Consider the following 27,609-nt stretch of genomic DNA (forward strand, 5'->3'; position numbering starts at 1 on the left):
CAGCATCTTGATTAAAACTATTCTTTTTCTAGTAAGTACAGCATTGTTTCTTGCTCAAGCCTGCATAGAATGTAAGCATGTACAACAGTGACTGAGACAGCGGGCTGGCTCACATTGTGGAAGGCAAGGAGAGCAGGAAGAATGGATACAGGGAAGACATAACTAAACACTACTATATGTATATATATATATATATATATATATATATATATATATATATATTTTGGCTGTGTTGGGTCTTCGTTGCTGTGCGCGAGCTTTCTCTAGTTGAGGTGAGCAGGGGCTACTCTTCGTTGCGGTGTGCAGGCTTCTCGTTGTGGCTTCTCTTGCGGCGGAGCACGGGCTCTAGGTGCGCAGGTTTCAGTAGCTGTGGCACACAGGCTCAGTAGTTGTGGCTCGCGGGCTCTAGAGCTCAGGCTCAGTAGTTGTGGCGCACGGGCTTAGTTGCTCCGCGACAAGTGGGATCTTCCCTGGCCAGGGCCACTGCGCAACCAGGGAAGCCCACTATATTTTTTTAAAAAAGAAACTTGGGAATTCCCTGGTGGTCCAGTGGTTAGGACTCTGTGCTTTCACTGCTGAAGGCCTGGGTTCAACCCCTCGTTGGGGAACAAAGATCCCACAAGCTGTGTGGCGCAGGTCCCCCCCATCCCCCCCCTACCTCCCCAAAAAACTAAATATGTAAGGAGATTGGGTTGCTGAGGGCAGTATCCACATTTCTTTTGAAGACAGGGGAGATTAGATTGAGAAAGAATACTGAAAGAATAAGAGAAGGACTAAGAGTGCTCTCCTGAGAAAGCAAAGAAGATTGAGCCCAGAGGGATGTGATAATGCAAAAAAATGGACGCACACCACATGGAATAATCATGCATGTGAAAACACTTTGTACATTTCAATGTACCCCAAAACAGAAGAGATAGATCTTAAATATAATGAATATGCATTGCCATTAGTTCAGTGATTCTTATGTTGCTTGGTATTATCTCACTATCTCACTCAATGCTTCCAGCAACCACATGAGGTAGATTTTTTTTTTTTTTTTAGATTTTTTATTATGGTGTTAGAAATGAGGAATTTGGGACTGGCTTAAATACCTGAGAGCCTACATTGTTTGTCTAAAGCAAAGACCAAAAAAGTAGTGGCAAACCAGAACCTCCTGCAAATAGTGGGGACAAGCAGCTGTAATTAATACAGTAAAGGCTCATGACACTTTATTTGAATCTTTGGGGCCAGATGTTTCTAAGATGTCAGAATTTGTTATTCTTTTAGGAAAATAATATAAAGCACAGCCTTTATATTACACAACACCTCCAGTGAGTACTGGGATGGTATCCCACAATCAAATACATATACTGGATTCTAAAAATATAGGCATCACTTGTCTTGCCCTAGTCACTTCCAGCTCATGAAATGAGGGCCACTTCATTTGGAGTCTTTATCTGGAAGGACATTCATCCTGGAAAAACAAGTTCTCCTGTTTCTTCTCCTTCCAGTTCTATGAAAACTACTATCACTCCACCTTCTTTTGCTCTACCTTCCATTTGAGCCCTTGAAGCTGGGACTGAGAGGATAGCAGAGCCTCCTCAGGAATTCCATCTCCTTGGAGTGTTCTGGTGAGCCCAGGTTGGAAAGGGGTAAAGGAGGGGGAATTTGGGTTCTCATCACAGCAAAGCAGTCAGCTGGAAGGTGAGCCCAGTCACACCCACACTGATATTGAGATCTAAAGCAAAGGTGGAAGGAAGCATCACTATTGGTATCTGAGGTGAGCTAGGGCCATATAATGGCCCCTGGGGTGACCTGCACTTATCTGGGTTCAGAGAAATAAGAGTGGCACCTAAATTCAGGGAAACTGAGCTTCGTACCGAGGCATCAGGAGATGTGCTGGGTTTATTTGTGGGAGGTTGACGGGGGTTGAAGAGAGCTATTGAGATGGTGTGAGTGCCTTTGTGATAACCTACTGAGAAAGGTAGCATCCAGTAAAGACAAGCACATAAAAAACTATGCAATAGAACTATTTAAAAGACCAAGCCGTGAATATCGATTAAAGAATCATAGAACCTTACAGTTGGATTGTGCCTTAGGCATCTAGCTCAGCAAGTTCTCCTTTCAAGGATTCACTCTCAGACATTCTCCATGAGGAAACATCTACTCTGGTCTTGAATACTTCCAAGGACAGAGAGCTCTCTCCGCTATGAGGCACGCTACTTCTGTCATTGGACAGTTCTAGTTGGTAGAAATGGCTCTCATCATCAAGTCCACCTTGGCCTTCACGTCACTTTCACCCACCGGTGTTCATTCTGCCCTCTAACTCCATAGTCTAATTTCATTCCCACATGGCAGCTGTTCCAATATTTGATGAGCCTCTATTCAGAATCTTTTCTTCTCATGTACCTTTTTTCATGAAATACTCTGTCATCCTCTGAAAACTAGCAAAACTATGTCTCTTAGTTGGCAACTAGAAGTTCTCTTAAAACCGAGCAATGCCATGACCAATATAGAGCACATGGGCCTAAATTTTATCCTTGACTCAGCTCTCTGGGCATTCTTCTGACCTGCTAACTTATCAATATGGCTTAACTTGCTCTTGGTGAACCCATTCTGCTTATCAGTGCCAATCTTTTCTATGTGCTTACATGTCATCTAATTAATACCAATCCATTCTTAGTTTGAAAAAGATCAAAATAAAATTTACTCTTCTATATATATTGAAATATATTATTTCTACCTTTCTGAAAATTGGACAACTGCTATTTTCCAGGCTTGAGGCAACCCTGATCTTCATGACTTTGAGAAGCAGCTTCTGTCATTCTGTTGAAGGGAGTGCACCCGGGTCTGGTAAATGGTCTTCATTATAAACGTTCAGATTTTTTTTTTTTTTTTTTTTTTTTTTTAATTGTGGTATGCGGGCCTCCCACTGCTGTGGCCTCCCCCGTTGCGGAGCACAGGCTCCGGACGCGCAGGCTCAGCGGCCATGGCTCACGGGCCCAGCCGCTCCACGGCACGTGGGATCCTCCCGGACCGGGGCACGAACCCGCGTCCCCCGCATCGGCAGGCGGACTCCCAACCACTGCGCCACCAGGGAAGCCCCCGTTCAGATTTTATGCTACTATATTTTCACGTGATAGTTTTTCTGTTCTTTCCAAGCATGTAATGGGGTTCAAGGAGTCCCACGGCCCCACTCTTAATAGCTCCAACATTTTCCCAGCATCGGCCTTTCTGGTTTAGTTCTCTGAAATAGAGATAGCTAATAGTGAAAATGTATTTTTTCCTTTAACCTTTGCTATGAATTTCAGGCCATTCTGGGTTTTATTCTTTCCTGCCCAAATTTTACTTTTTATAGACAATAAATACAGGTAAACAATTTTTAAATAATAATTTATTAAATTGATCCATTCATTTAAAGGTAATATCTGATGCCTCCAAGTTTACATCCACGAATGCTGTTGGGTAGGGCTGGAAAATCTGGAGAACATATCTCTAGACCCTCCTGTTGTCATGTCACAAGATGTCCTTATCAGAGCCAGAATAGTGACTCTCAGTGTATGAATGAGGGGTCGCAAGGGAGATATCTGGAGCTGGCTGTGCAGTTCCTAGGGAGGGAGAGACAGAGCTGCAATGAAGTCTGGAGGGACTTAGGGTACTCTCTTCACTGACTGCTCCAGACAGAAACTGACATTCTTTCCCTTCCTCATTTACACTCAGCTGGAAATGGGAAAGGGAGAGAAAGAGACACCAAGCTGGTGTTCAGTTCACAGCCAGTGACCCTCTGGTTATCTGCAAAGATGGGAGAAGGGATTTATATATGAAATGTGAATTTCTCAGTGCTATTCACAACTAGAGCTTGTGAGTCCAGGGACTTGTAGGTGGGATCTCATAAGAAGCAGCCTTATCTAGATTGGGCTGTGTGGATCTGCGCAATTTTTGTACTCTCCACCCTCTTCTCTTTGATTCTGCAGCAGAGTATTGCTGTGGAAAGGAGGAATATGGAAGTGACCTGAAAACTCCAGCTGGCTTCCCTGAAGGCCCTTTTCTTCCTGTAGACCTGAGGCATGGACTCTGGGTTCTAACCATGGAAGCCAAAGGTGGATACTGTCTCAGGGAATAACAACAACCCAGTCAAGTCACACATTTGGGTAACAGATCCTTTCAAAGATATACTTCCTTGCATTCACCAAAGTTTCAGCCCTAGCCAAACAGAAAACCTGGGAGCCTCATGCACTGGGACAATAGTATGATGTGGCTGAGTCCATGACGGGCCACACACTCCTGTCAGTGGCTGCAGTTGTAGAACAGGGTCTTTCCTCCTAATTGGCTGCTGCTGTGATGTTGTAGGGGCTCTGGTCACCTTTTTTCTGATCCTGACAAGGGAGAAGGAGTGTGGAAGTACTGGTCTTCCAGCGAGAACATCTGGATGGAAAGTGTGGAAATACGGGCCACTTGCATGGGGCGGGGGAGTGGCAGGTGCTATCCAGGGCATGTGGTAGTAACATGAAGGTGGGATGTGGTCCTCCCTCTGCTGAAGTGGGCACCATGGAAGCCTTGGCTCTATCATTTGACAGTCAGGCCACAAGCCCAGGGGCAGCACCAGGTAGTATAAGGAGTCACAAGAATGGGCATCACATCAGACAGCCCCCTGAGGATGAAAACTAGCCCTGCCTGAGGCAAGCCACTTGGGGTCAGTATTTGTAAAGTAGGGACAATAGTGCCTGTCCTGCTTCCCTCTCTGGGCTGACTGTGAGGAAGAGTGGAGTACTGCACACCAATGTGTTTTATAACTGCAAACCTATATGCCCTCTTGAGACTCTAGATGTGGACAGAACCAGGAGGCTTTGGTGCCTTTCTTACTTTTTCCTTGGTGAGCATTGCTGAGCACATATTCCAACCTCTCCCGCAGGCGGTCATTGATGAATATGGATTCCTCCAGGCGCTGGCGCAGGTTCTGGATCTCAACAAGATTCTTTTCCAGCAGGTCGGCCCCTGTTGCGTACCACCAAGACATGGGAGAGGTAGGAAATGGGGAAGGCTGTCACTCATGGGCAGGTGGGGGGTTCTGCCCAGGGTCTCCCTGCCCATATCTATACTTCCGTCAACTTCCTCCTCACAACTGGGCACCCAGGAAACACCAGGCAACTTCGTTTAAAGAGCTCCTGGGCTCTCAATCACATCCACTCACTGACAGAAAGACTAAGGTAAGTGGAGATGAAATTAGATCAGGCTGTGAATAATGAGTGACACTGAGTGTTTTCCTTTGCTGAGAAGTGACAAGGAAGAGCCTGGGGAGGTATCAGGACCTGAAGGAGGAGTGAGAGAAAGGGACACCTTCAAGGAGAGAAAAAGATGCACAAAGGAAAGTGTAGAAAGACCAAAATTAGCTTCATCCACCAGGACATCTTGCTTAGGGCCAGCTTTTTCTCTGAGAATTTCAAATGTTGTATTGCTACACTGTCTGCATCCCAGAAACTGAGCTGCTTCAAGGCATTCCTCTACACAGCTGCACCCCTAGCCACTGGGTGCCAGATGCCTGGCTCCAAACCCAATGGCAAAGTTTGAGAGGCAGGACTGGCTTGTAGTTGTATACAAGGTGTGTGTGTGTGTGTGTGTGTGTGTATAGAAACAGTCTCCCATCCCGCAATAGCTCTTGACCTAAGGAAGACCTACCTTCCCCGTGGAAGGGAACACACAAATGTGAGGCAACTCATCCTCCCTACAGAGTGCCTCAGAGTGCCTTCCTTTATTGTCCTGCCCAGAGTGAGTCCCTAGGTAGGGGAAATGGGAGAGGCACGTAGAAAGCACCAACACTGAGCTGGGACTTCATTCTCTGGCTGACCCATGGGATGTTGCCTTTCATCTTTTCACCCATTTTCTGTGAGCCAGGGTCTAACAGAGGAACAAAAAACCATCTGGCCGGGAAAGGAATGTATCATTCCTGTCAATGGGCTCTATTTCACCAACTTCTCCTTTGTATTTTACCAGAGGGCTTGGAGTTGGGCTGGTATAAAGAGGAGAAGGAGGATAGGTTCCCAGATGCATTCATCTTCTGAGGCCTCATCTCATCCCATGGGCCACTGCTGCCATGAAGCCCAGGGTCTGGTGTCCCACTCAGTTGTGTGGTGCCACTCAAAGGATAGAAGGGCTGAGCAGACATGGCTTCTGAATGGTTGCTGGGCAATGAACCTGAATCAGCAGGAGTGGCTGGGCTCACATCTGTCCAGAAAGGAATATGAGTGAGAAACAAACAGAGAAGTCAGAAATGAAGTGTTTTAAAAATAATTATACTGGGTTGAATAGTATCCTCCAAAAATTCATGTCTACCTGGAACCTCAGACTGTGACCTTTATGGATATAATTACTTAAGATGAGATGATACTGGATTAGGGTGGACCCTGAATCCAACAAGACTGATACACAGGGGAGAAGACCACATGACAGTGGAGACAGAAATGGGAGTGATGCATCTTCAAGGCAAAGGATGCTTCCTGCAACCACCAGAAGTCAGGGAGAGGCAAGGAAAAGGGAGCATGGCCTGTTGATGCCTTGATTTCAGACTCCTAGCCTCCAGAACTGTGAGAGAACAAATTGCTGTTGTTTTTATTTTTGTTTTGTTTTGTTTTTTTTGCGATACGCGGGCCTCTCACCATTGTGGCCTCTCTCGTTGCAGAGCACAGGCTCCGGATGCGCAGGCTCAGTGGCCATGGCTCACAGGCCCAGCCGCTCTGTGGCATGTGGGATCTTCCCGGACCGGGGCGCGAACCCGTGTAACCTGCATCGGCAGGCGGACTCTCAACCACTGCGCCACCAGGGAAGCCCCTGCTGTTGTTTTTAACATCCAGTTTGTGATATTTTTTTACAGCAGCCTTAGAAAAGTAATGCAGTAATTCGTGGAATGAAGACTAAGGTGGATATCAGTGACCCCCAGCCTAGTGCTGAGTATCAGCTAAAAACTCATTTCTCAAGGACCATAAATTTCACCCCAAGGTTACTGGCATCCCTGGCCTATGATATCAAGAAGTAGTTGTTAGATGTAGTGTCTGAGGGTCACAGTGCACACGCAGGAAAAGTACAGGGGCCCCTCTCCTAGCTCCCTCTATGATCCCCAAATGCTGGAATGTTCCCAGGGAGGTACTTCAGAAATGTCTCCTCCAACAGCAGGACTCATTGCCAATCATATAGGTCATGAGACTAAGGAGATGAAGCAATTGCTGGTCTGTGAACCGGTGATCCACTCACCCAACAGTCTATGCTCTTGCCAGCAACAGAGCAGCTAGTCCTTCCTGAGGTTGTTGTGTACTGGGGTTGTTGGAAGAGGATGAAGAAGGGAAAATTGTCTCTACTTCTGGCGGATGTGCAGAAAACCTAGACAGGGTGGCTCCCACTCCTCCTGCCTCAGCTTACTCTGAACGCCTCCTGAGGCTGAAGGAGTGTCTGAGTGGCAAGTGGTGAGTTGCATCCCACCCAGAATGGCTCATGAGACTGTAAAAATAATTCTTAAATATAGCTGATTGTCTGGCTCCCGTCCAAAGAATGACCTGGGTATTTCTGCATGGGGGATTGTAGAACCAAACAATATATGGTATCTTACAGCTCAATGATCCTACGAGAACACCATCATGTCCTTTGCTGGCTCCCTTTAGAAAAAAAACCTGGCTAGGTGGCAGGGCCATAATTCAGAGATAAGTTCAAGAGTCGCCCCTTTCAAGGATTATTATCAAGGTCCACAGAGTAGTCGGGTTTCTCCTCTAAGCAGGGAGGAGTGAAGTCCTATTTCCCTCAACCAAGCCAAGTTCCTCTAGGGAACTGCCTACTTAAGTCAGTATCCTTCCCCAGTTTACATAATACCAGATGTAATTAACATCACAGTGAAATAAAGAGTAAAGCCTTCAGTTCAGAGCCTCACTTAAAGTAGGAACTCAATCAAAATGTGATTCCCAACCCCTTTCAAAGCCCCTTTATCTCCTCCCCAGAAAATCAACTTACTCTCAGCTAAGAGTGTAGGAGGGTTCATGTCTGTCAGTTAACAGTGATCAGCGTTTTCTTGTCCCATTCTCCCCTGGACACACAACACAGGGAGCGTGCCCTACACGGCATGTGGAAAGCAGCAGAGAAGTGCCTCCTGTGAGAGGAATTCAGCCTCACAGTGAAGCTGCCACACACCATTTGTTAACTACCCTAGACATTTTGACCCCAAAAGCAAAGAAGGAGTAGTGATAAGCCATTGCCCCTCTGAGAAAATAATGACTTCAGATGGGAAAAAGAAGGGCTTCAGCCTCCCTCAGAAAAGATAGGAATAACAGAAAATAAGGCCAATACTTTGAGAGTGCCACTCCAGCAGCCACATTTTATATGTGGCCATTCTTACAAGTAGTGGCAGGAATTGCAGGTAAGGAGAAGGTGTATTTGCCTTTCTCCTGCTGTCCCTCAGGGCAGCGCTGAGGTGGAACCAAGTGCCTGTGGTCCAAGGATGCACTCAAAACTCCCATAGGCCCTTGGATGATGTCACATACATATCAAGGGCACCCCATTCATTTATAAATTCATGGGTGGAAGTGCAATGTGTCTAGGGTCTTGTCTCCTTTGCAGAGGCTAGGCCTTTGTGTGGGGCATAGGGGCAGAAAGAGTGGAATGGGGAAAACCCTCGCTCCAGAAGCCTACAGAAAGAGGTGTGCAACGGAGTGACTCCCTCCCTGCTTGGTCCCTGAATGCTGAGGCTGCAGTTCAGTGGACAGTCTAAGCTTTAGGGTCAGGCAGGCTCACAGTGAACGTTACCCCAAGCTGGGCTGTCTTCAGTAAGTTCCCTTACTTCACCAAGCCTCAGTGTCCTTAGCTGTGCTGTAAAATCAGAACACCAGCACCAACTTAAGAGGATTGCTGTCCTGATTAAATGAAGCAACATATGTGTAGTGGTCAATAATACAAGCATAATAGGTGCTCAATAAAGGTGTACTTCCTGTCTTCCCTTGGCTGCTATACTCGTGAGGAAACATTACGCTGCTTTGCTTCTCAGGGTAAAATGATAAACAGGCATAGTACCAGGTCAAAACCCATTATGGCTTATTCATGCCTAAAACAGACAGTTCAGGTAAAAACAAGAGAACAAAACAAAAAGCAGATATAGCCAGGGACTAAGGATGGTTTCCTGGTCCCTGGTTGTTCACACCAAAATCTGACTCATACAGTTGCCTAAAAATTCAAATGCTTTTCTCAGCAGGGAAAATAAAGAGAAGGCTTAGCAGGAGAAAATGAAGGTTTGATTTTAAACTTACTCTCCTCCTCCTATCCCTAGCAAGGCTGCCTTAAAGGCCTCCTTGGGGAATTCTGGAGAGGGGCATGCTGGTGATGGATTCAGCCAGTCCCAGTTACTGATGGTTTAGAGGATATTACAGCTGAATTATTAGAATGATGAGTGGGATCTGTAAATCCACAAATAATAAAGAATACTTAGTGGTGAATAGAAAATAGGAACTGTGGCTGTTTACCCAAGAGAGTCCAAAATCAGAGGCCCAATGTTAATGATATTTGCATCCATGGTCTGAAACATGACGTGACTGTGTTGCAGTGATGAGGAGCATCTGTCCCCTCCCGTTCCCAATTCATGACCCCTCCCCTCAAGTCCAATACCACATACATGCCTGATGGGGTCTGGTGGCTGACGACGTCGGGGACTGGGAATGGAGAAAAGCTATCTGACACCCTTGGGGCCTGTGCTCGGCACCGAGCCCCAGACCTGTGCTCAACCAGGTGCATCACAGTGGATCTGCAGGGTCTGGCTGCCAAGATGCCTCCCCTTGGCCTAGACAAATAAGCGAGCACCCAGAAACTGGAGGCTCTCTGCATACTTACTGGCCACATCCACCGCAGGGCGCACTTCCTGCTCGTCAAACAGCGGAGAGGTGCTGCTAGGGGAGCGATGGGCAGTGGACTGGGCACGGCTGCTGGAGCGGGTCTGGGGCCTAGTCTGGGGCTGGGCATCCTGCTTGGTCTCTAGGACTTCTGTCATTTTACCCTTCTTCTGCAACTCCCTTAAGATACTAGGGGGTAAGAAAGACAGAAGGAAAAGTGAAAGTCACCCGAACACCACAGCTGTATTGAGCTGGGTGCTCACAGGGGAGGCCCCAGGAGTCAAGGAGACTGCTCCTTTAGGGAAGAAACCAAACAATCCATTTCCATTTGGGGGTAGAGAGTTGGGAGGCAGGAGAGAACAACAGTGTCCAGTGCCTTGGCCACAAACATCCTGAGAAAGAGAGAAGACCCGTCAGGCTCTGTAACACTTAACGGTTCCTTCACAAGACACCCACAGGCCCGTAAGATTTCAACATACTCTGTGACATAATCCACTGAATAGTATTTAAAACTGCTTCCTGAGGCAATGTTGCCTTCTGGGCATCTTGTAGTTTCTAGACCTCCTTCCCTAAGTATAGTTATACACAGTATAAATCTATCTATGTCATATTTATAGTATAAATCTTTTTTCTTTCAAAGAAAATTTGTAGCCATTTAACACCTGCCAGCACTCGCTGGGTCACACTTGAAGATATCAGGTATAATCTCACTCCAGTTTTTAAAGATCTAGGGGAAATCAGAGGTGATCCCTGGGAGTACAGGAGACTCCTAACACTGGAGAGTTAGGCTAGAGCAGCTCTATATTACTAAATTAGTGAATTAATACGAGACTTGGAACCCAAAGAAAAATAAATCAAAAAAATAGGAAATGAGACCACGTTGTCGCTCAGGATACATAATGGTGTAATGGTATAATCAGCTGTTTGGTTTTTATGGAGGGTGAGCGCTTCTGCTCCTTTGATCTTCTGGCCTTCGCTCTGGATCCTCTACCAGATTATATCTTTCATAGCTCCTGAAAATTTGGACTTACCTGAGGTCCCGCAGCACCTGTTCTCTTTGATTCTTCTTACTTATACAGTCATCTGAAAAGCAAATTTAAAAAAGGATCAGTCATAATTTAAACAGCTCTCATTTACCAAATACAAACACACATTGGGTTCTCTCTCTGGGATCAGAGACACAAAGCTGCTTGACTCTCAAGTCCAGGATACTCTGAATTTTCTCAGGAGACACTGGGTGGAGTCTTTAGAGAACTTGTCTGGCAGACTTTCCTGAACCCACCGTGAAGATCATCATCTCTACTCGCTCTGCCCTGAGTCAGAGTAAAAAGCTGAAAATGTCTCTTTTCCCACAGATCATGGGATACTTGTCCAGCTGGCCTCTGGACCACTCCAGGCAGAGCCTCCAAGTCCTGCCACAAGACTGGTTCCCAGTCCCGTGTCTGTGTGTCCCATCACAGCTTTCATGCAGAACCTACTCCTGCCTCTGTAGAGGTGACAGACATCCCTTTCCCACCTCTGCATCTGCCACCAGGAGCCTGCACAGTGGCCTCAAGCCTGCTCTCACTATGTGCCCTCAGGTCTCCAGGCAATATTCTATGTAAAAGGCTCCTGAAATAAATATTCCACAAAAGGTACTAATACACAGAGCGCCTAAATCATTCCCAAATCAGCAAGATTCTTTTATCATTCTTTTTTTTTTTTTTTTTTTTGTGGTACGCGGGCCTCTCACTGTTGTGGCCTCTCCCGTTGCGGAGCACAGGCTCTGGACGCGCAGGCTAAGCAGTCATGGCTCACGGGCCCAGCCACTCTGCGGCATGTGGGATCTTCCCAGACCGGGGCACGAACCCGTGTCCCCTGCATCGGCAGGCGGACTCTCAACCACTGCGCCACCAGGGAAGCCCTTTTATCATTCTTTTGAAGTACTCTGATTAATATTGTTTATTTGTCCTAAGAACAATCATGCACACTTTAGGGGCTGGTATTATTTGACCTCATTTTTTAGGTGAGGAAACAGATATCAAAAGGAATATGAATATATCCAGAACTAGTAATGATCACATACAGGCTAGAGCAAGAGTCTTTAGATTCCTAGTTTAGGGCTCTTTTCAAGACAACTAGCTGCCCCTACTACACCTCTCTTTCAATTAGTTTCAGATAAATGCTGTCCCCCCACTGATAGCTCCTGTCATAACAGCCATATTCCATGAGAGATGGAGGAGCAGGTAATCATCATGGCATCCTCAACCCTGTGTGCCGCTCTGTTGCTCCTAACCAGCCAGTCCTTACTCTGGCCCCAAGATGGTGATTACAAAGCAGGACCCCAGATTGAAAAGTCGCTCGTGGATGAGTGTGGGCCTGTGTGAGCGTAGGTCCTTGGGAGGGACTAAAGGCCCTCCTGAGGCCTGGGGCCAGATTACCTGTGTTGAACTTGCTGGCAAGGCTCTCTGCCAGCTGGCTGCCCTTGGTCAGCTGCTCACGGAAATGCTGCTCCATGTAGCAGTCAATCTTATTACTGCTGAGGAGCTCTTCAAAGGTCTTTGCTGTGTTCTTGACATGCTGGATGAGAAGGGAAGAGACAGCCCTCCCAATCCTCATCTTTTCCCGCAGGTGGGTCAACTCTCGAGCCTGATCCTGGATCAAGGAATATTTCCTAAGGCGGGAAAGAAACAGTTAAGGGTGGAAGGGGGTGACTGATAGATTATGGCGCTTCAGCAGAAGGTGCTTTGAGAATTTCACCGAAAGAGCCTCCACGCTGAACTCTAGCACGTGTTTAGTGACTGGAATGGGGTAAAGAGAATGATGTGTTTCTCTGTGTAAAAGACCCCTGCTAAGATCATCTTTCCCCTTGCCCTATACTTCTGAAAATGGCTTTCTTCTTTAATTCTACTGTAAAATCTGCTCCCAGTCCCTCTCTTCAGCTTATAATCCATTTCAATACAGTAAACAAAGCTAGGTGTTAATTGAAAAGTTGAAAGGAAAAGCATTATGTGAGAGAAGAGACCACTTGTCTAGGCAGCGGGATTCTTCTTTCACCAGGATGGACCTATCTGTGCCTTTTCCATAGACAGCCAAGGCTTGATTGGCAAGACATCCTCAAGCCCTTAATTTAATCACTATATACTATTGCTTCTGTATTCTCCAGTGTAACTGCTACAGTTTTGCCCATAGGGTTCAAAAGAATGATCTGAAAAATATGATCTCCAAAAAATGTTCTGAATTAATTTAGAATCCTATGATATCTTGGCCAATATAACTACTATTTGTTATACAGAAGAGTAGAAGAGAAGGTTTTAGTTTATCTTGTTCCTGAGGGAGGCAAAGAGGTTAGATGTATGAGCAGGAATCAGCAAGCCCAATGCACTCTGTCCTCCCACCGCAAACTTGAGAAGTCACTTTACTACTTTGTGCCTCAGTTTCTTTATCTGCAAAGTGAGAGTCATTTAGCTTCTTTGCCTTTTTAGAAATACGGTCAGGATTGAAATTTATTTTAAATGTTGGGATGAGTACAGCAAAGCCTATAAAGCATTTAACTTATCAAAATGAAGACAGATTATCATTCATTACTTTGGTAATGGTGAACTTATAAGACCAACTTGACATCCTCTGTGTTTCTACAGATGTGCCAGAGCAGAACCAACGGCTTTTGATTTCACCATTTTCTCTTGGAGACCTAGGCAGTGTTGTCTGTATTGTGCCAGCAGAAAGCACAGGTGTTTGTTTTCTGAGAAGCGAAAATCTGCCTGAGGCCCAGGGTCGCTGGTCTGGAACAGGCAATCCAGGTGTTGGAAGGAGCCTGAATGGGCATCAGGGCAGGTCAAGTAGCATAAAACCCGCTTTAAACCTTTTAACCCACCCTACACTTTATTCACATTTCTGTCCAACAATTCTCAAGTCATTAAGCAGCTATACTGGTTACTAGGCTAAGAATTCTTTCAGTGCTGACACAGGCAAACACAGAGGGGGCTCTCAGTAAACAGTTCTTCAATAATGGAAAAGAGAAGTGCTTGCAAACCTCCACTCATCTCTCCCTGTGTTCCTGTCCTAAGTGTCCTCTCAGGGAGCCTATGGATTCTCCATTGACGCAGAAAACTCTTTCCTTAAGAAGGAGCCTGCACTCACTTGTGCAGAGGTCTGTGAAATGGGATTGTCTTCAGAAATTCATCTCAGTGGGTGACAGCTTCTTAGGAAGAGATGGCCTTGTCCTACACTCTTTTCATCTGGGCTTCCAAAACACCCAGAGGTTAGAACAGTTAAGAGTGTTCTGTTGAAGCTATCTATTCGTATACTTTCCTTCCCCACCGGTTTGAGTTTCTCCATGGAAGAGACCAGATCTTATTTATTTATTTATTTTTGGGCGGTACGCAGGCCTCTCGCTGCTGTGGTCTCTTCCGTTCCGGAGCACAGGCTCTGGACGCGCAGGCTCTAGACGCACAAGCTTACCGGCCATGGCTCACGGGCCCAGCCGCTCCGCGGCATGTGGGATCCTCCCGGACCAGGGCACGAACCCGCGTCCCCTGCATCGGCAGGCGACTCTCAACCACTGCGCCACCAGGGAAGCCCGAGACCAGATCTTATTGATTCCAGGTGCCTAACATGGTATCTAGCAAATGATACATTCAGTAAACATTTATGAGCTATTACGTATAAAAGCCTTTCTCAAATGTAATATAAGTACAGGAAAATACTATTATTACTGCTGCTTCAGATGCATTAAGGATTTAAGCACACTGCAAAATCTCAGAAATTCTACTTCAATATGCAGATGACTTACTTCTGTGTTCCTCATCTAGAGAGAACTCAGGAGTTAATTCAAAATATTTGTTACGACTGGCTTATAAAGGCCATAAGGCCTCGTGAGATACACTTCAGTTCTCACAAGGAAAGGTACATTACCTAGGTCATGATTTATCTCTAAAAGGACACTTTCTGTCTCCAGAAAGAATAAGTACCACCCCAAGTAACCCAACCTATGACTAAGAACTTAGAGGTTTCCTCAGACCTGCAGGATATTGACAAGCCAGGGTCCCTAACTTTTCCTTGTTAGCTACTCCACTCTATGTAGGAATTGACTGAAAATAACACTCAAGAACCTCTTCCTTGGGAAACAAAATATGAGAAAGGCTTTACTGAAACTAACGGGCTTTACAAAATCCTCCTGCATTGGGACCCGCCCACCAGCCCCCAACCTGCCAACTACCCTAAACCTTTCATGCTATTTGTTTAGGAATGTAATAATCAGGCTTTGGAAGTTCTTATGCAAAAATCTGGAGGAAAAAAATAGACCCATAGCCTACAATTAGGTCCAGTGGCCCGGGCATACCCAAATTGTTTAAAGGCAGTAGCTGCAGCCTTTAAATTCCTTTGTGGGATCCTCCTGGAAACTTGTTCAGGGAAGTGAATTAAATTTACAGGTTCCTCATGTTGTAGAAAGTTTGCTAAACATTGAGCGTGCACACCATTTCTTAGCTAGTAGATTAGCATGAGACTCTACTTCTGCCTCCTAATCTGAGCATTCTTTGCTGCCGCTCTTTAAACCCTGTTACCTTCCTACGCTTACCTGACAGAGAGAGACTCAATGGTGCTGAATTTGGCTCCCCAAATCTAACTCCTAGATGAGTTTTACAGAAAACCCTATTAGCCAACCCAGATTTAGTACTCTGTGTTGGTGGCTCCTATGCCACAAATTCTGAAGGGGAACGTCAAGCTGCATGTACTGTAACTACTCGACACGAACTGTTAGAAAGAGGAGTCCCTTCCTCAGTTTAATTCAGCTCAACCTACAGGACTGTCTATCCTCACTTGAGCCTGTGAATTGGCAAAAGGAAAAACTGCAAATATCTACACTGATAGCAGGTATGCCTTCAGAATGGTCCATGGCTTTGGTATGCTCTGGGAACAGAGAAGATTTTTAAGTCCAGTGATACACCTATAAAAATGGACCTCAGGTTGCTGACCTCCTCTCTGCACTATTATTGCCCTCACAAGTTGCTGTCATAAAAACTGAGGCTCGTACCCACTGATCAGACCCTGAATACCAGGGAAATGTGATGGCTGACTTTCATGCTAAGGCTACTACTCAAGAAATTACTAAGGTACCAAAACTTTGTAATTTAAATGAACTCCATAAAATGGCACATAGCCATTTTTCCTGAATTTCCACAACCTACCGTCCACGGTAGAGCCAAATCAGATTACTTAAGACAATTTGTGTAATAGGCAAAAAATTGTATCTGATGCTGAAAGATACAAAAGTGTCATGAAGAAGGACGAATATGTAACATAAAAAAGAGGACTTTCAGAGGGCCCAAATGGCTGTCTGGTGCTTCCTGAATCTCTCAAACTACCACTCTTGCAAGCACTTTATGAGACTACCCACAATGGAATTGACAAAATGACTCAAATTATGAAAAAATGTTAGTGATACGGTTGTTCTAAATTAGCAAGACATGTTTATAATCAATGTTTAAACTGTCAATCATATAACATGGGTAAAACCATTAACATAACTCCAAGGGCTGCTCCCCCACTGTCTGGACCATTTGAATATTTACAATTAAACTTTTTCAATTGTCTCCTTTAGGGGCTATCAATATGTACTTGTAATGGTGTGTCTAGAGGAATAGAAGCTTTCCCATGTTGGAAAGCTGATGCCAACATTGTAGTCAAGAAATTATTAGAAAATGTTTTTCCATTGTGGGGAATCCCAAATGAAATTTCAAATATTAGAGGGACTCACTTCACTAGACAGGTTTTAAAACAACTAACCAAGGTTATTCAAACATTATGGCATTATCATTGTCCCTATCAGCCTCAGTCTTTAGGGAAGTTGAATGTACCAATGGCATTCTAAAATTTAAATTGGCAACACTGACTGAAAACACAGGAATACCTTGGCCTAAAGTGCTACCCTCAGCCCTCATGACAATGAGGTCAACACATTTTGGGAAACATAAATTAACACCCTTGTGAAATCACCACTGGACAACCCATGCCTTTGATAAGAGAACCCCATGCACATCCTGCCCTTGTAAATTCTAATATGACCCAATACTGTAGGGCACTAATACAATATTCAAAAGCTTACAGTCAACAGGTCAAGGAGACTTTCAGAGATTCTTGGTCTGATGAGGACTTTGTATCCCTTACGCTGGAACCTGGAGACTAGGTATTCTGGAAGAGATATCAATGAAAAACTCCACTTGAACCTTGATGGAAAGGGGCCTACCAGGTTTTTCAAAATTTCTCACACAGCAGTTAAATTACAGGATATTGAAACTTGGATCCATGTCTCTCAACTGAAGAGACGCCTCCCTGCACCACCACCAGACTCTTGAACTTGTCAACCTTCAGCTGACTTAAAATGAAAGATTTCCAGGAAAAAAAAAAATCTTCGCTCAAAGCAGATGACAACATCAGGTAGACAGCTTACACCCAAGATCACAGAACATGATTCTGCTGGATTCCCCATTCTCTTCCAGGACTTATTTTTATAACAATTATTGTGATATTGCTATTTTACAAACACAAAACATTCAAACTCATTTTCCTTTTTCTGTTAGGGATTTTCTCTACCCACTAAGGTCTACCATTCAATGCATACCCTCCTTTACTAATCAAAATGATTGTTATGTTATTATTATTTAAGTGTAGCCACTTAAATGCTCAGGGAGACTCTCAGTTAATATTAGAACCAGGTTTTATACATACTTGGATGACAGGAAAAATGGCCTTACAGAAAGATTTAGTATCCATCCTTTGGCCATTCAGCTAATACTGATGGCCAATTAATCTGCCATTGAGAGGAAGCTTCAGAAGCCAAAGGATGGCCTGTAATCACTGTAAACTTCATTGCTGGCAATCTGTCCCTATGCATAGTAAACCTTAATGGTACTGGACTTGATTTAGGACATGTTCTGGACTCACTCTTTAATCGCACCCTTTGGTTTGACTCAGATGTTGGAGACTGAACTCCTATATATAATGACACAGATTTTAAAATAGATAATGACAATGAAATCTTTGATTATAGTATTAAGAAAATTACTGAAGCTAAACTCAACCTAATCTGCAAAACAAGAAAAAATTACATTGGGCTGCCTCTCGTAAGTGCCTTTGAAAATCATAAACAAAACTTAAGCTGTTCCCCCAAATTGGCATGAGGTGGCCAGTTTTAACCAAACCTCGATCATTAGGAAAACTCTAATGCTATAACAAATCATTGTAAATAATCAACAGTCTCTGCATTCTTACTATATGAGCTATCTTATAACAATATACTTCTGAGCCTCATTCTAACTGTCCGTTTAAGAGTTCCCAGTTCATGAACTGTTTTTATGTGCACAATAAACTCTTACTAATTACTATTTTTAGTGATCCAATAGTTTCAATGTTGTCATTTCTGGATTTTTTACACTCAGTTCCCTCTAACTTTCTCATTCACACCAACTTTGGCTACCCGTTCCCATCGCACCGCCATCATCTCCATCCTTCTTCTTGTTATTCTCTTTTTCCAACTAAGAAGATGCGTCTTCTCCTATCTGCTCTTTCAGCTCTATCTCAGGATATAATATTAGCATAGTGTTCCTTGTAAGAAACACACACACGACACACAGATATACATCAGGGGCCAAGGCCCAGTCTTGGCTGCATTTACTAAGATAACAGACCCTTTAACATCCTAGTCCATCAAGAGGTATAAAATACTAGTTCAGGAAGGGACTTCATCTTATTTTACAGATGAAGACATTGAGGCTCACAAAGAATAAGAAAGATATTTGACATATGTCAAAAATATCTCAATAAAGCTGAGGGGGGATATATCTGAACCCCCGTAATTGGTTGGTGGAAGAGCCATCATTAAAAATTTTGGCTTCAAACTCTCAACCTAGTATCTTTATCAGTACCATGCATCCTCTTCTTCTGACTTTCAGGGGTCACTGAGATATAAATGAAGCTAATTCTACTTTTAAAACAAGGCTCTTTTCTGAAACACATTTATTATTCTGGATTCTATAGGTCTATTATTTACTCTCAGCCAGTTTCCAAATAATAAATAGCACTTATCACAATAACAATTAAAATGTATCTAGGTAATTTTTTTGCATAAAACCTGTTTTTTTGAAAAAATCAATAAGCCTCTGGCCAGGCTAACTAAGAAAGAGAGAAGACACAAATTACTAATAACAGAAATGAAAGAGAGGACATCATTATAGATCCCATGGACATTAAAAGGATAATAAAGGAATACTATGAATAACTCTAATCCCACAAATTTGATAACCTAGAGGAAATGGGCCAATTTCTTGAAAAACACAATCTGCCAAAACTCATACAAGAAGAAATAGACAATCTGAATAGAACTATATCTATTGAAGACATTGATTCAATAATTAATAACCTTCCAAAACAGAAAGCACCAGGCCCAGATGGGTTCACTAGTGAATTCTACCAAATATTTAGGGAAAAAATTATACCAATTCTCCATAGTCTCTTCCAGAAGATAGAAGCAGAGGAGATACTTTCTAACTCATTCTATGAAGCTAACATTACCCTAATATCAAAACCAGACAAAGGCATTATAAGAAAAAAACTACAAACCAATATCTTTCATGAACATATGTGCAAAAATTCTCAGCAAAATATTAGCAAATTGAAGTCAACAATGTATAAAAAGAATTATACAACAGACCAAGTGAGATTTATTCCAGGCATGCAAAGCTGGCTCCAACATTTGAAAATCACCTGATGTAATTCATCACATCAATAGGCTAATGAAGAAAAATCACATGATCTTATCAATAGATGCAAAATAAAGCATCTGCCAAAATCCAACACCTATTCATGATTTAAAAAAAAACTCCCAGCAAAATAGGAATAAAAAGAAACTTTCTCAACTTGATAAAGAATATCTACAAAAAACATATAACTAACATTACACTTAGTAGTAAGAACTCAGAAGCTTTTCCACTCAGATCAGAAACAAGGTAAGGTTATCCCCTCTCACCACTCCTTTGCAACATCATATTGGAATTCCTAGCTAATGCAATAAGATAGGGAAAAGAAATAAAAAGTTTACAGAATGGAAAGGAAGAAATACAACTTTGTTTGCAATGACATTATTGTCTATGTAGAAAATCTGAAAGGATCAACCAAAAAACTCTTGGAACTAATAAGTGATTACAGTAAGGTTGCAGAATACAAGGTTAATATACAAAAGTCAGCTTCTTTCCTATATACCAGCAATGTACAAGTGGAAATTGAAACAATACCATTTGCATTAGCACCCCTCAAAATGACATATTTAGGTATAAATCTAACAAAATGTGTACAAGACCCATGTGAGGAAAACTACAAAACTCTGAGGAAGGAAATCAAAGAAGAACTAAATAACTGAAGAGATATTTCATATTCATGGATAGGAAAATGCAATATTGTCAAGATGTCAGTTCTTCCCAACTTCATTTAAAGACCCAAGGCAATCACAGTCAAAATCCCAAGCAAGTTATTTTGTAGATATTGGCAAACTGATTCTAAGGTTTACATGGAGAGGCGAAAGAACCAGAAGAGTCAACATAATATTGAAGGAGAAGAACAAAGTCAGAGGACAGACACTACCAACCTTAAGACTTACTATATACCTATAGTAATCAAGAAAGTGTGGTAGTGGTGAAAGAATAGACAAATCAACAGAACAAAATGGAGAGCCCAGAAACAGACCCACAAAAATATAGTTGACTGATCTATGACAAAGGAGTAAAGGCAATATAATTGAGAAAAGATAGTCTTTTCAACAAATTGTGCCGAACAATTGGACATCCACATGCAAAGAAAATGAACCTAGATACAGACCTTATACCCTTCACAAAAATTAACTCAAAATAGATCATAGACCTAAATGTAAAACACAAAACTATGAAACTCCTAGAAGATAATGCAACAGAAAATCTAGATGATCTTGAGTTTGGTAATGACTCCTTTTTTTTTTTTACTTTTTATTTATTTATTTTAACATCTTTATTGGGGTATCAGGGCTTTACAATGGTGTGTTAGTTTCTGCTGCTGCTGATGACTCTTTAGATATAATACCAAGTTTTAAAATTTAAAACTTCTTCTTTGCAAAAGACATGGTCAAGAGAGTAAGAAGACAAATCACAGACATGGAGAAAATATTTGAAAAAGACATATATGATAAAGGACTGTTATCCAAAATACACAAAGAACTCTCAAAACTCAACAATAAGAAAACATACAATTCAATTAAATAATGGACAAAAGACCTGAACAGACACCAAAGAAGATATACAGAGGGCACATAAGCATATAAAAATGCTCAATATCAATGTCACCATGGAACTGCCAATTAAAACAACAATAAGATACTACTATACATCGCTAGAATGGCAACCATCTAGAACACTCACAACACTAAATGCTGGTGAGGATATGGAGCAATAGATGCTCTCATTCATTGCTGGTGGGAATGCAAAATGCTATAGCTACTTTTGAAGACAGTTTCTTACAAAATTAAACATATCCCTACCATATGATCCAGCAACCACACTCCTCACTATTTACCCAAATGAGTTGAAAACTTATGTCCACATAAAAATCTGCACACAATGTTTATAGCAGCTTTATTCATAATTGCCAAAACTTGGAAGCAACGAAGATGTTCTTCAGTAGATGAACAGATAAATAAACTGTGGTACATCCAGAAAATGAAATAGTTTTCAGTTCTTAAAAGAAACGAACAATCAACCTATTAAAAGACATGGAGGAATCTTAAATGCATATTACTAAGTAAAAGAAGACAGTTTGAGAAAGCTAGATAGTGTATGACTGCAACTATATGACATTCTAGAAAAGGCAAAACTACGGTGACAGTAAAAAGGTCAGTGGTTGCCAGGGATTAAAAGGAAGGATGAATAGGTGGAGCAGAGTATTTTTAGGGCAGTGAATAGTCATTCTATATGATACTGTAATGGTAGAAGCATGTCATCATACTTTTGTCAAAACCTATAGAATGTACAATACCAAGAATGAACCCTAATGTAAACTACTGACTTTGGGTGATAATGATGTTCATCAATTGCAACAAATATCAACAAATATACGACACTGGTGTAGGATGTTGACATTGGGGGAAGAGGCTATGCATGTGCGGGGCAAGGGATAGGTATATGGGAACTCTTTGTACTTTCCATGAATTTTGCTCTGAACTTAAAACTGCTCCAAAAATAAAGTCTATTTTTTAAAAAGAATGATCACAAGAATATAAATTTTTTCAATGTGTTTGACAAAGTGAGTGTAGGCTTTGTGAATTGAGGGCCCAGGATTCTGGTATTATTTCTGCTGAAGGCTACTGTGCAACTGTGATCAAGCAACCATATCTTTGGGCCTGAGTGTTCTCAGTTCTAAAATAACTCTCAGGTTATTTTAGCTCTAACATTATTCTCTGGGTCAGTGAAATTTAAGTGGTACATATTGACAGTGACCCAATGGAGTATGAAGCAAAATCTAACCACCTCCAAAGCTGCACTTCAACCACTAAGCAAGTTCGTGATGATTTAGTATTTCAGTAACTGGTGCTCGCAGGTAACTGTATAATAGATTATCCCCATATTAATTGAATGCTTTCCAAAAGTTATAGGCAAACAGCCATTAAAGACAGACTGACAAATCTAGCCAACAGGACATTATTTGGCAATTTTGTAAGCTTATTTGTAAAATTGAGCTGATCACACTGTAGTGTATACAGAAGTAGAAATACAAGATTGTACACATGAAATTTATATAATGTTATAAACCGATGTTACCTCAATAAAAAATAAATTTAAAATGTTGAGTTTATCCAAGTTGCCATTCTAGAAACCAGGGTCATGAGCTTCCAAGAGAATGGGGTGGAGATGGAGGAGCCTCTGTATAAGTCTACCTCCTCAGGCACTGATGTGGGTCAGCTTTCACCATCAAAACATCTCAGGTAACAGGAGATTCGTATGTGCTCCCATCAATGAAGAAAAGAGACACTATTCAAGTGACTGGAAGAGTTCCATGAAATCTCAAGCACCCATGAGATCATATATTTGGTGAATACATGCATTATTAGTTAGAATAAAACCAAATTACTCTGAATAATATAAAGTAATTAATAATAAGAACACAGGGACTTCTCTGGTGGTCCAGTGGTTAAGACTTTGCTTTCTAATGCAGGGGGTACAGGTCTGATCCCTGGTCAGGGAGCTAAGACCCCACATGCCTCACGGCCAAAAAATCAAAACAAAAAACAGAAGCAATATTGTAACAAATTCAATAAAGACTTTTTAAAAAGATGGTCCACATGAAAAAATCTTAAAAAAAATCAAACACAACTTGGTTCCACGTTGTGGATCTTTTTTAAAAAATAAAATAAAATAAAAATACTATAGACTTTTCTTTAAAGAATTTCCAGGAAGGTCTTAAGAGAAAGCACTACAGTTAAGGTACAAAGCCTGAATACAGACCCTGAAAGCTGCTACGACAGCAATGACTTAATTCTTACAGAAGAAGTCTCTGAACAAAGTGTCTCTTACCCACTGTGGGACACAGAGGAGGATCCTGCTTTCTCAGCCTGAGTCTTCTGCTCATTCACTCCCCTCTCAGCAGGTCCCTTCTTCTCTAAGGGTTGATGCATCACAGTCTTCAGTTGGAGCATTTTCTCACAAAGAACCCTCTTACTGCCTCCTTTAAAAGGAAAGATAGAAAAGAAATGCATCTGGGTCTCCACAATGGCTAGACATTCCTCCAAAGCTACCTAGAGGAATCAAAACAAAATAATGGTTTAAAGAGGCTGGATTACTATGAAGGGTCCCCTAGGAGCATAAAAATCACAAGAGCAGAACCTACAAGAAAGTAAACAATGAAGCCTACAATGTGACCCCTTGAAGAGTTCTTTATCAGCCATGAAGACCCTGGTGATCCACTGGGTTGAAGGAAAGATGCAGCAAGTAGGGGGAGACGCTGCTTGCTATGAAGAGGAAGAGGAGGGTCCAGAGAAGTTTTAGAACTAAAAACAAGCAAACAATGAAGTAAACAAATGAAAATAAATGGGCTTTAAACTGGGCTAAAGGATGAGTATTTTTGAGTCTTACAGTTGAGATAAAGTTCCCTGGGAGTGTCCCTTCAGAAATCAGAAAGCTTTTTTATCATCCCTAAGTTTTGACAGTCATGTAGGCAGAAACAAAATTTGAGATGTCAGAATTCAAATCTCAGTAACTGGGACTCAACAATAGCACCATGGGAAGGACTCAGAGTGTCTGGTCTCAAGTTGTAGTCCTAGAATTGGAATGTGGAGGTAGCTACAGAACCTGAGGAAGCCCTGCTTTCTGATGGCCCGCCATACTCAACACAAGGCTACCTGTTTCTCCCTGGATGTCCCTATCAATAAAGACCACCTCTCTTACCAGCCAGTTTTAGTATCTGTGTATTCTTTTGCTCATACTACCAACCAATCCATTTCTAAAGAAAAATCTCAGCATATTTTCCTTGTTCAATCTTGTTGTTGCATAGAAAACATCAAACAAATAATATTTTCTCAACACCTTTTATTTTCTTGAAGATAGTTTCAATAAAAACAACTCTTGTGGCTTTTCCTAAATGAATTTTTTAAGGCTTCTAGTGATTCTCACCATTTCTCTTTGGGAACTCTCCAGACTTCGCTCCTTATATTCTTTTTTTTTTTTTTTTGCGGTACGCGGGCCTCTCACTGTTGTGGCCTCCCCCATTGCAGAGCACAGTCTCCAGACGCACAGGCTCAGCGACCATGGCCCACTGGCCCAGCCGCTCCGTGGCATGTGGGATCTTCCTGGACCGGGTCACGAACCCGTGTCCCCTGCATTGGCAGGCGGACTCCCAACCACTGCTCCACCAGGGAAGCCCCTTATATTCTTTTAAGAGCAGAGTGATCAAAAACTGGAGCATATGTTCGAAGTATGACTAATAAATTTAGCATAATGATTTTTCATTAATCATAATCTTTTCATTCCATAATAATTAATATATCCCAATGCAATGTTGGATTTCTTTCCCTTGAAGTAGGGAAACAGGTAGGGGTTTCGTTTAACAAGAAGTCAATTTTAACTTTCTGAACTCCCACCCTCGCCCAACTTTGCTACTTAACAGATGATTGTTTTTTGCATCTACAATTTACTTCCCACTTTGTCAAAGCCCTTAAAATATTTTATCTCCTTTAATATGATTAATGGATACTTAATGTTGGTGCCAATTTAAAAAATCTAACAGATTTATTTATTCTTTCACTTGGGTCTTGATAGAGTTGCCTGGGCTGCCAAAAAGCCATTGGAAATGGCCCTTGACAGAGCCCAGTAAGACCTAGGCCATGGAATTGAGGGAATGGATAGCAAATGCAAGCAATAGTTTTTAGTGACAGCAGCTGAGACTATAAAGAGAGTCACAGGCACAACAGGAGTGAGAGGGATTACCTTGTTTCTTAATGCAATTGAGTTGAGGGCTCCACGCACTCAACTCAACTGCATTCAGTCTCAGTGGGTGGTGGGTCAGTGGGTGGGCATGGGGAAAGGGTCAGGGCCAAAAGGGAAACTTCAGGAGGAGGAAAAGAAGAAGGGGAGGCATGGTCAAGGACAACAAGACCTCCCAGGAGGCTTGTGCAGAGACCCAGGCCAGATCCTGAGAGAAGAGAACTGTTTTTATTCTGTATCAGAATGGGGAGGGAGAAATGGAGAGAGAGGACCTGAAAGAGAGAAATCTGCGAGAACCTGTAGTTGTTTAAGAACAAAGTTGGAAAACATTGTGGATGTTTTCACAGCAAAAATATTAAAGGACAGGGAGTGGTCAAGATGCTCAAGGAACTTGAAAGAAGAACTGATGAACACAGTGAGAAGTTTAACAAAGAGTTAGAAAATATAAAGAAGAACCAAATAGAGCTGAAGGATAACTGAAATAAAAATACACTAGAAGGAATCAACAGCAGATTAGATGATACAGGGGAATAGAATAGCAAACTGAAAGACAGAGCAGTGGAAAACACTCAAGCTGAAGAGAAAAAGGAAAAACAAATTTTAAAAAATGAGAACAGTTTAAGAGACTTCTGAGACAATATCAAGCATACTAACATTCGCATTATAGGGGTCCCAGAAGGAGAAGACAGAGAACATACTTGAAGACATAATAGCTGAAGACTTCCCTAACCTGGGAGAGGAAACAGACATTCAGGTCCAGGAAGAACAGAGAGTCCCAGACAGGATCAACCCAAAGAGGATCACACTAAGACACATTATTAAAATGGCAAAAATTAAAGATAAAGAGAGAATATTAAAAACATCAAGGGAAAAACAACAAGTTACATATAAGGGGACTCCCATAAGGCTATCAGCTGACTTTTCAGCAGAAACTCTGCATGCCAGAAGGGAGTGATGATATATTTAAAGTGATGAATGGGAAAAACGTAAATACTCTACCCCACAAGGCTCTCATTCAGATTTGAAGGAGAGAGCAAAAGTTTTACAGACAAGCAAAAGTTAAAAGAGTTCAGCACTATGAAACCAGTTTTACCAGAAATGTTAAAGGAACTTCTTTAAGCAGAAAAGAAAAGGCCACAACTAGAAATATAAAAATTATGAAAGGAAAAATCTCATTGGTAAAGGCAAATATACAATAAAGGTAGTAGATCAACTACTTATAAAGCCTAGTAGGAAGGTTAAAAGACAAATGTAGTAAAATCATCTATAGCCACAATAAGTAGTTAATGGAAACACAGAAAGATGTAAAATATGATGTCAAAAACAGTAATCATAGGAGGAGGGGAGTAAAAATGCAGGGTTGTTAAAATGTGTCTGAACTTAAGAGATCAGCAACTCAAAATAATCATACATAGATACAGATATAAAGATTACTATATATAAACCTCTGGTAATCACAAACCAAAAATCTATAATAGATACACACACACAGTTATTATTATTATTAATTTTTTTTGCGGTACACGGGCCTCTCACTGTTGTGGCCTCTCCCGTTGCGGAGCACAGGCTCCCGACGCGCAGGCTCAGCGGCCATGGCTCATGGGCCCAGCCGCTCCGCGGCACGTGGGATCTTCCTGGATCAGAGTACGAACCCGCGTCCCCTGCCTCAGCAGGCAGACTCTCAACCGCTGCGCCACCAGGAAAGCCCCACACTGTTATTTTTAAATGGGTATGTGATACATGTAAAAGAAATAAATTCAGTTAGAATCTATTTTAGCACTGTAAACTGAATTGGTTTAAAAGCAACATCACCCAAAGCTCAATGAGTATCCACAGTGTCCAGGTTTTGGTCTTTAATACCATTACCCACAAAATGAAGCAGACTTCTTAAAGAAATGACTACTTCCAGGAATGGTGCAGGGGAATTACAAGGTGAGCATGGGAAAGCTTGGACCAGAAAGCAATGTTCATTAACAAACTATTAGGATCTTTTCAAAAACACATAGCCAGCTTTAAGGAATTCCCAGTGGCATAAGTTGTGATAATTTGAGCATGAAAAAGAATTGTGATTTTTGTGCAGGGGTCAGTAAACTATGGCCTACTGGCCAAATCTGGCTCACAGCCTGTTTTTGTAAATTTTTTTTTTTTTGGAACAGAGCCAGGCCTATCCACATATGTATTATGTATGGCTGCTTTTGTGTTACAATGGCAGAGTTGAGCAGTTGTAACAGAGACCATATGGCCTGCAAAGCCTAAAATATTTACTATCTGGTACTTTTCAGAAAAGAGTTTGCTGACCA

The 27,609-nt window shown here is 42.2% G+C and overlaps 1 protein-coding gene across 1 annotated transcript; it reads right to left on the reverse strand.

The window, feature by feature from the left end:
• Positions 1 to 3,495: 3,495 nt before the first annotated feature.
• Positions 3,496 to 23,526, reverse strand: NBPF10 (NBPF member 10). Its single transcript, XM_065898187.1, has 7 exons — positions 23,405 to 23,526; positions 12,254 to 12,486; positions 10,865 to 10,916; positions 9,835 to 10,022; positions 5,968 to 6,201; positions 4,843 to 4,974; positions 3,496 to 3,587 (listed from the first exon to the last, which is right to left on the reverse strand). Exons 1-7 carry the CDS (start codon positions 23,524 to 23,526, stop codon positions 3,496 to 3,498), a joined length of 1,053 nt encoding a protein of 350 aa, XP_065754259.1.
• Positions 23,527 to 27,609: the final 4,083 nt, after the last annotated feature.

The sequence above is a fragment of the Phocoena phocoena genome, chromosome 1, assembly GCF_963924675.1.
Source record: "Phocoena phocoena chromosome 1, mPhoPho1.1, whole genome shotgun sequence".
In the NCBI taxonomy this organism is placed as follows: Eukaryota; Metazoa; Chordata; class Mammalia; order Artiodactyla; family Phocoenidae; genus Phocoena; species Phocoena phocoena.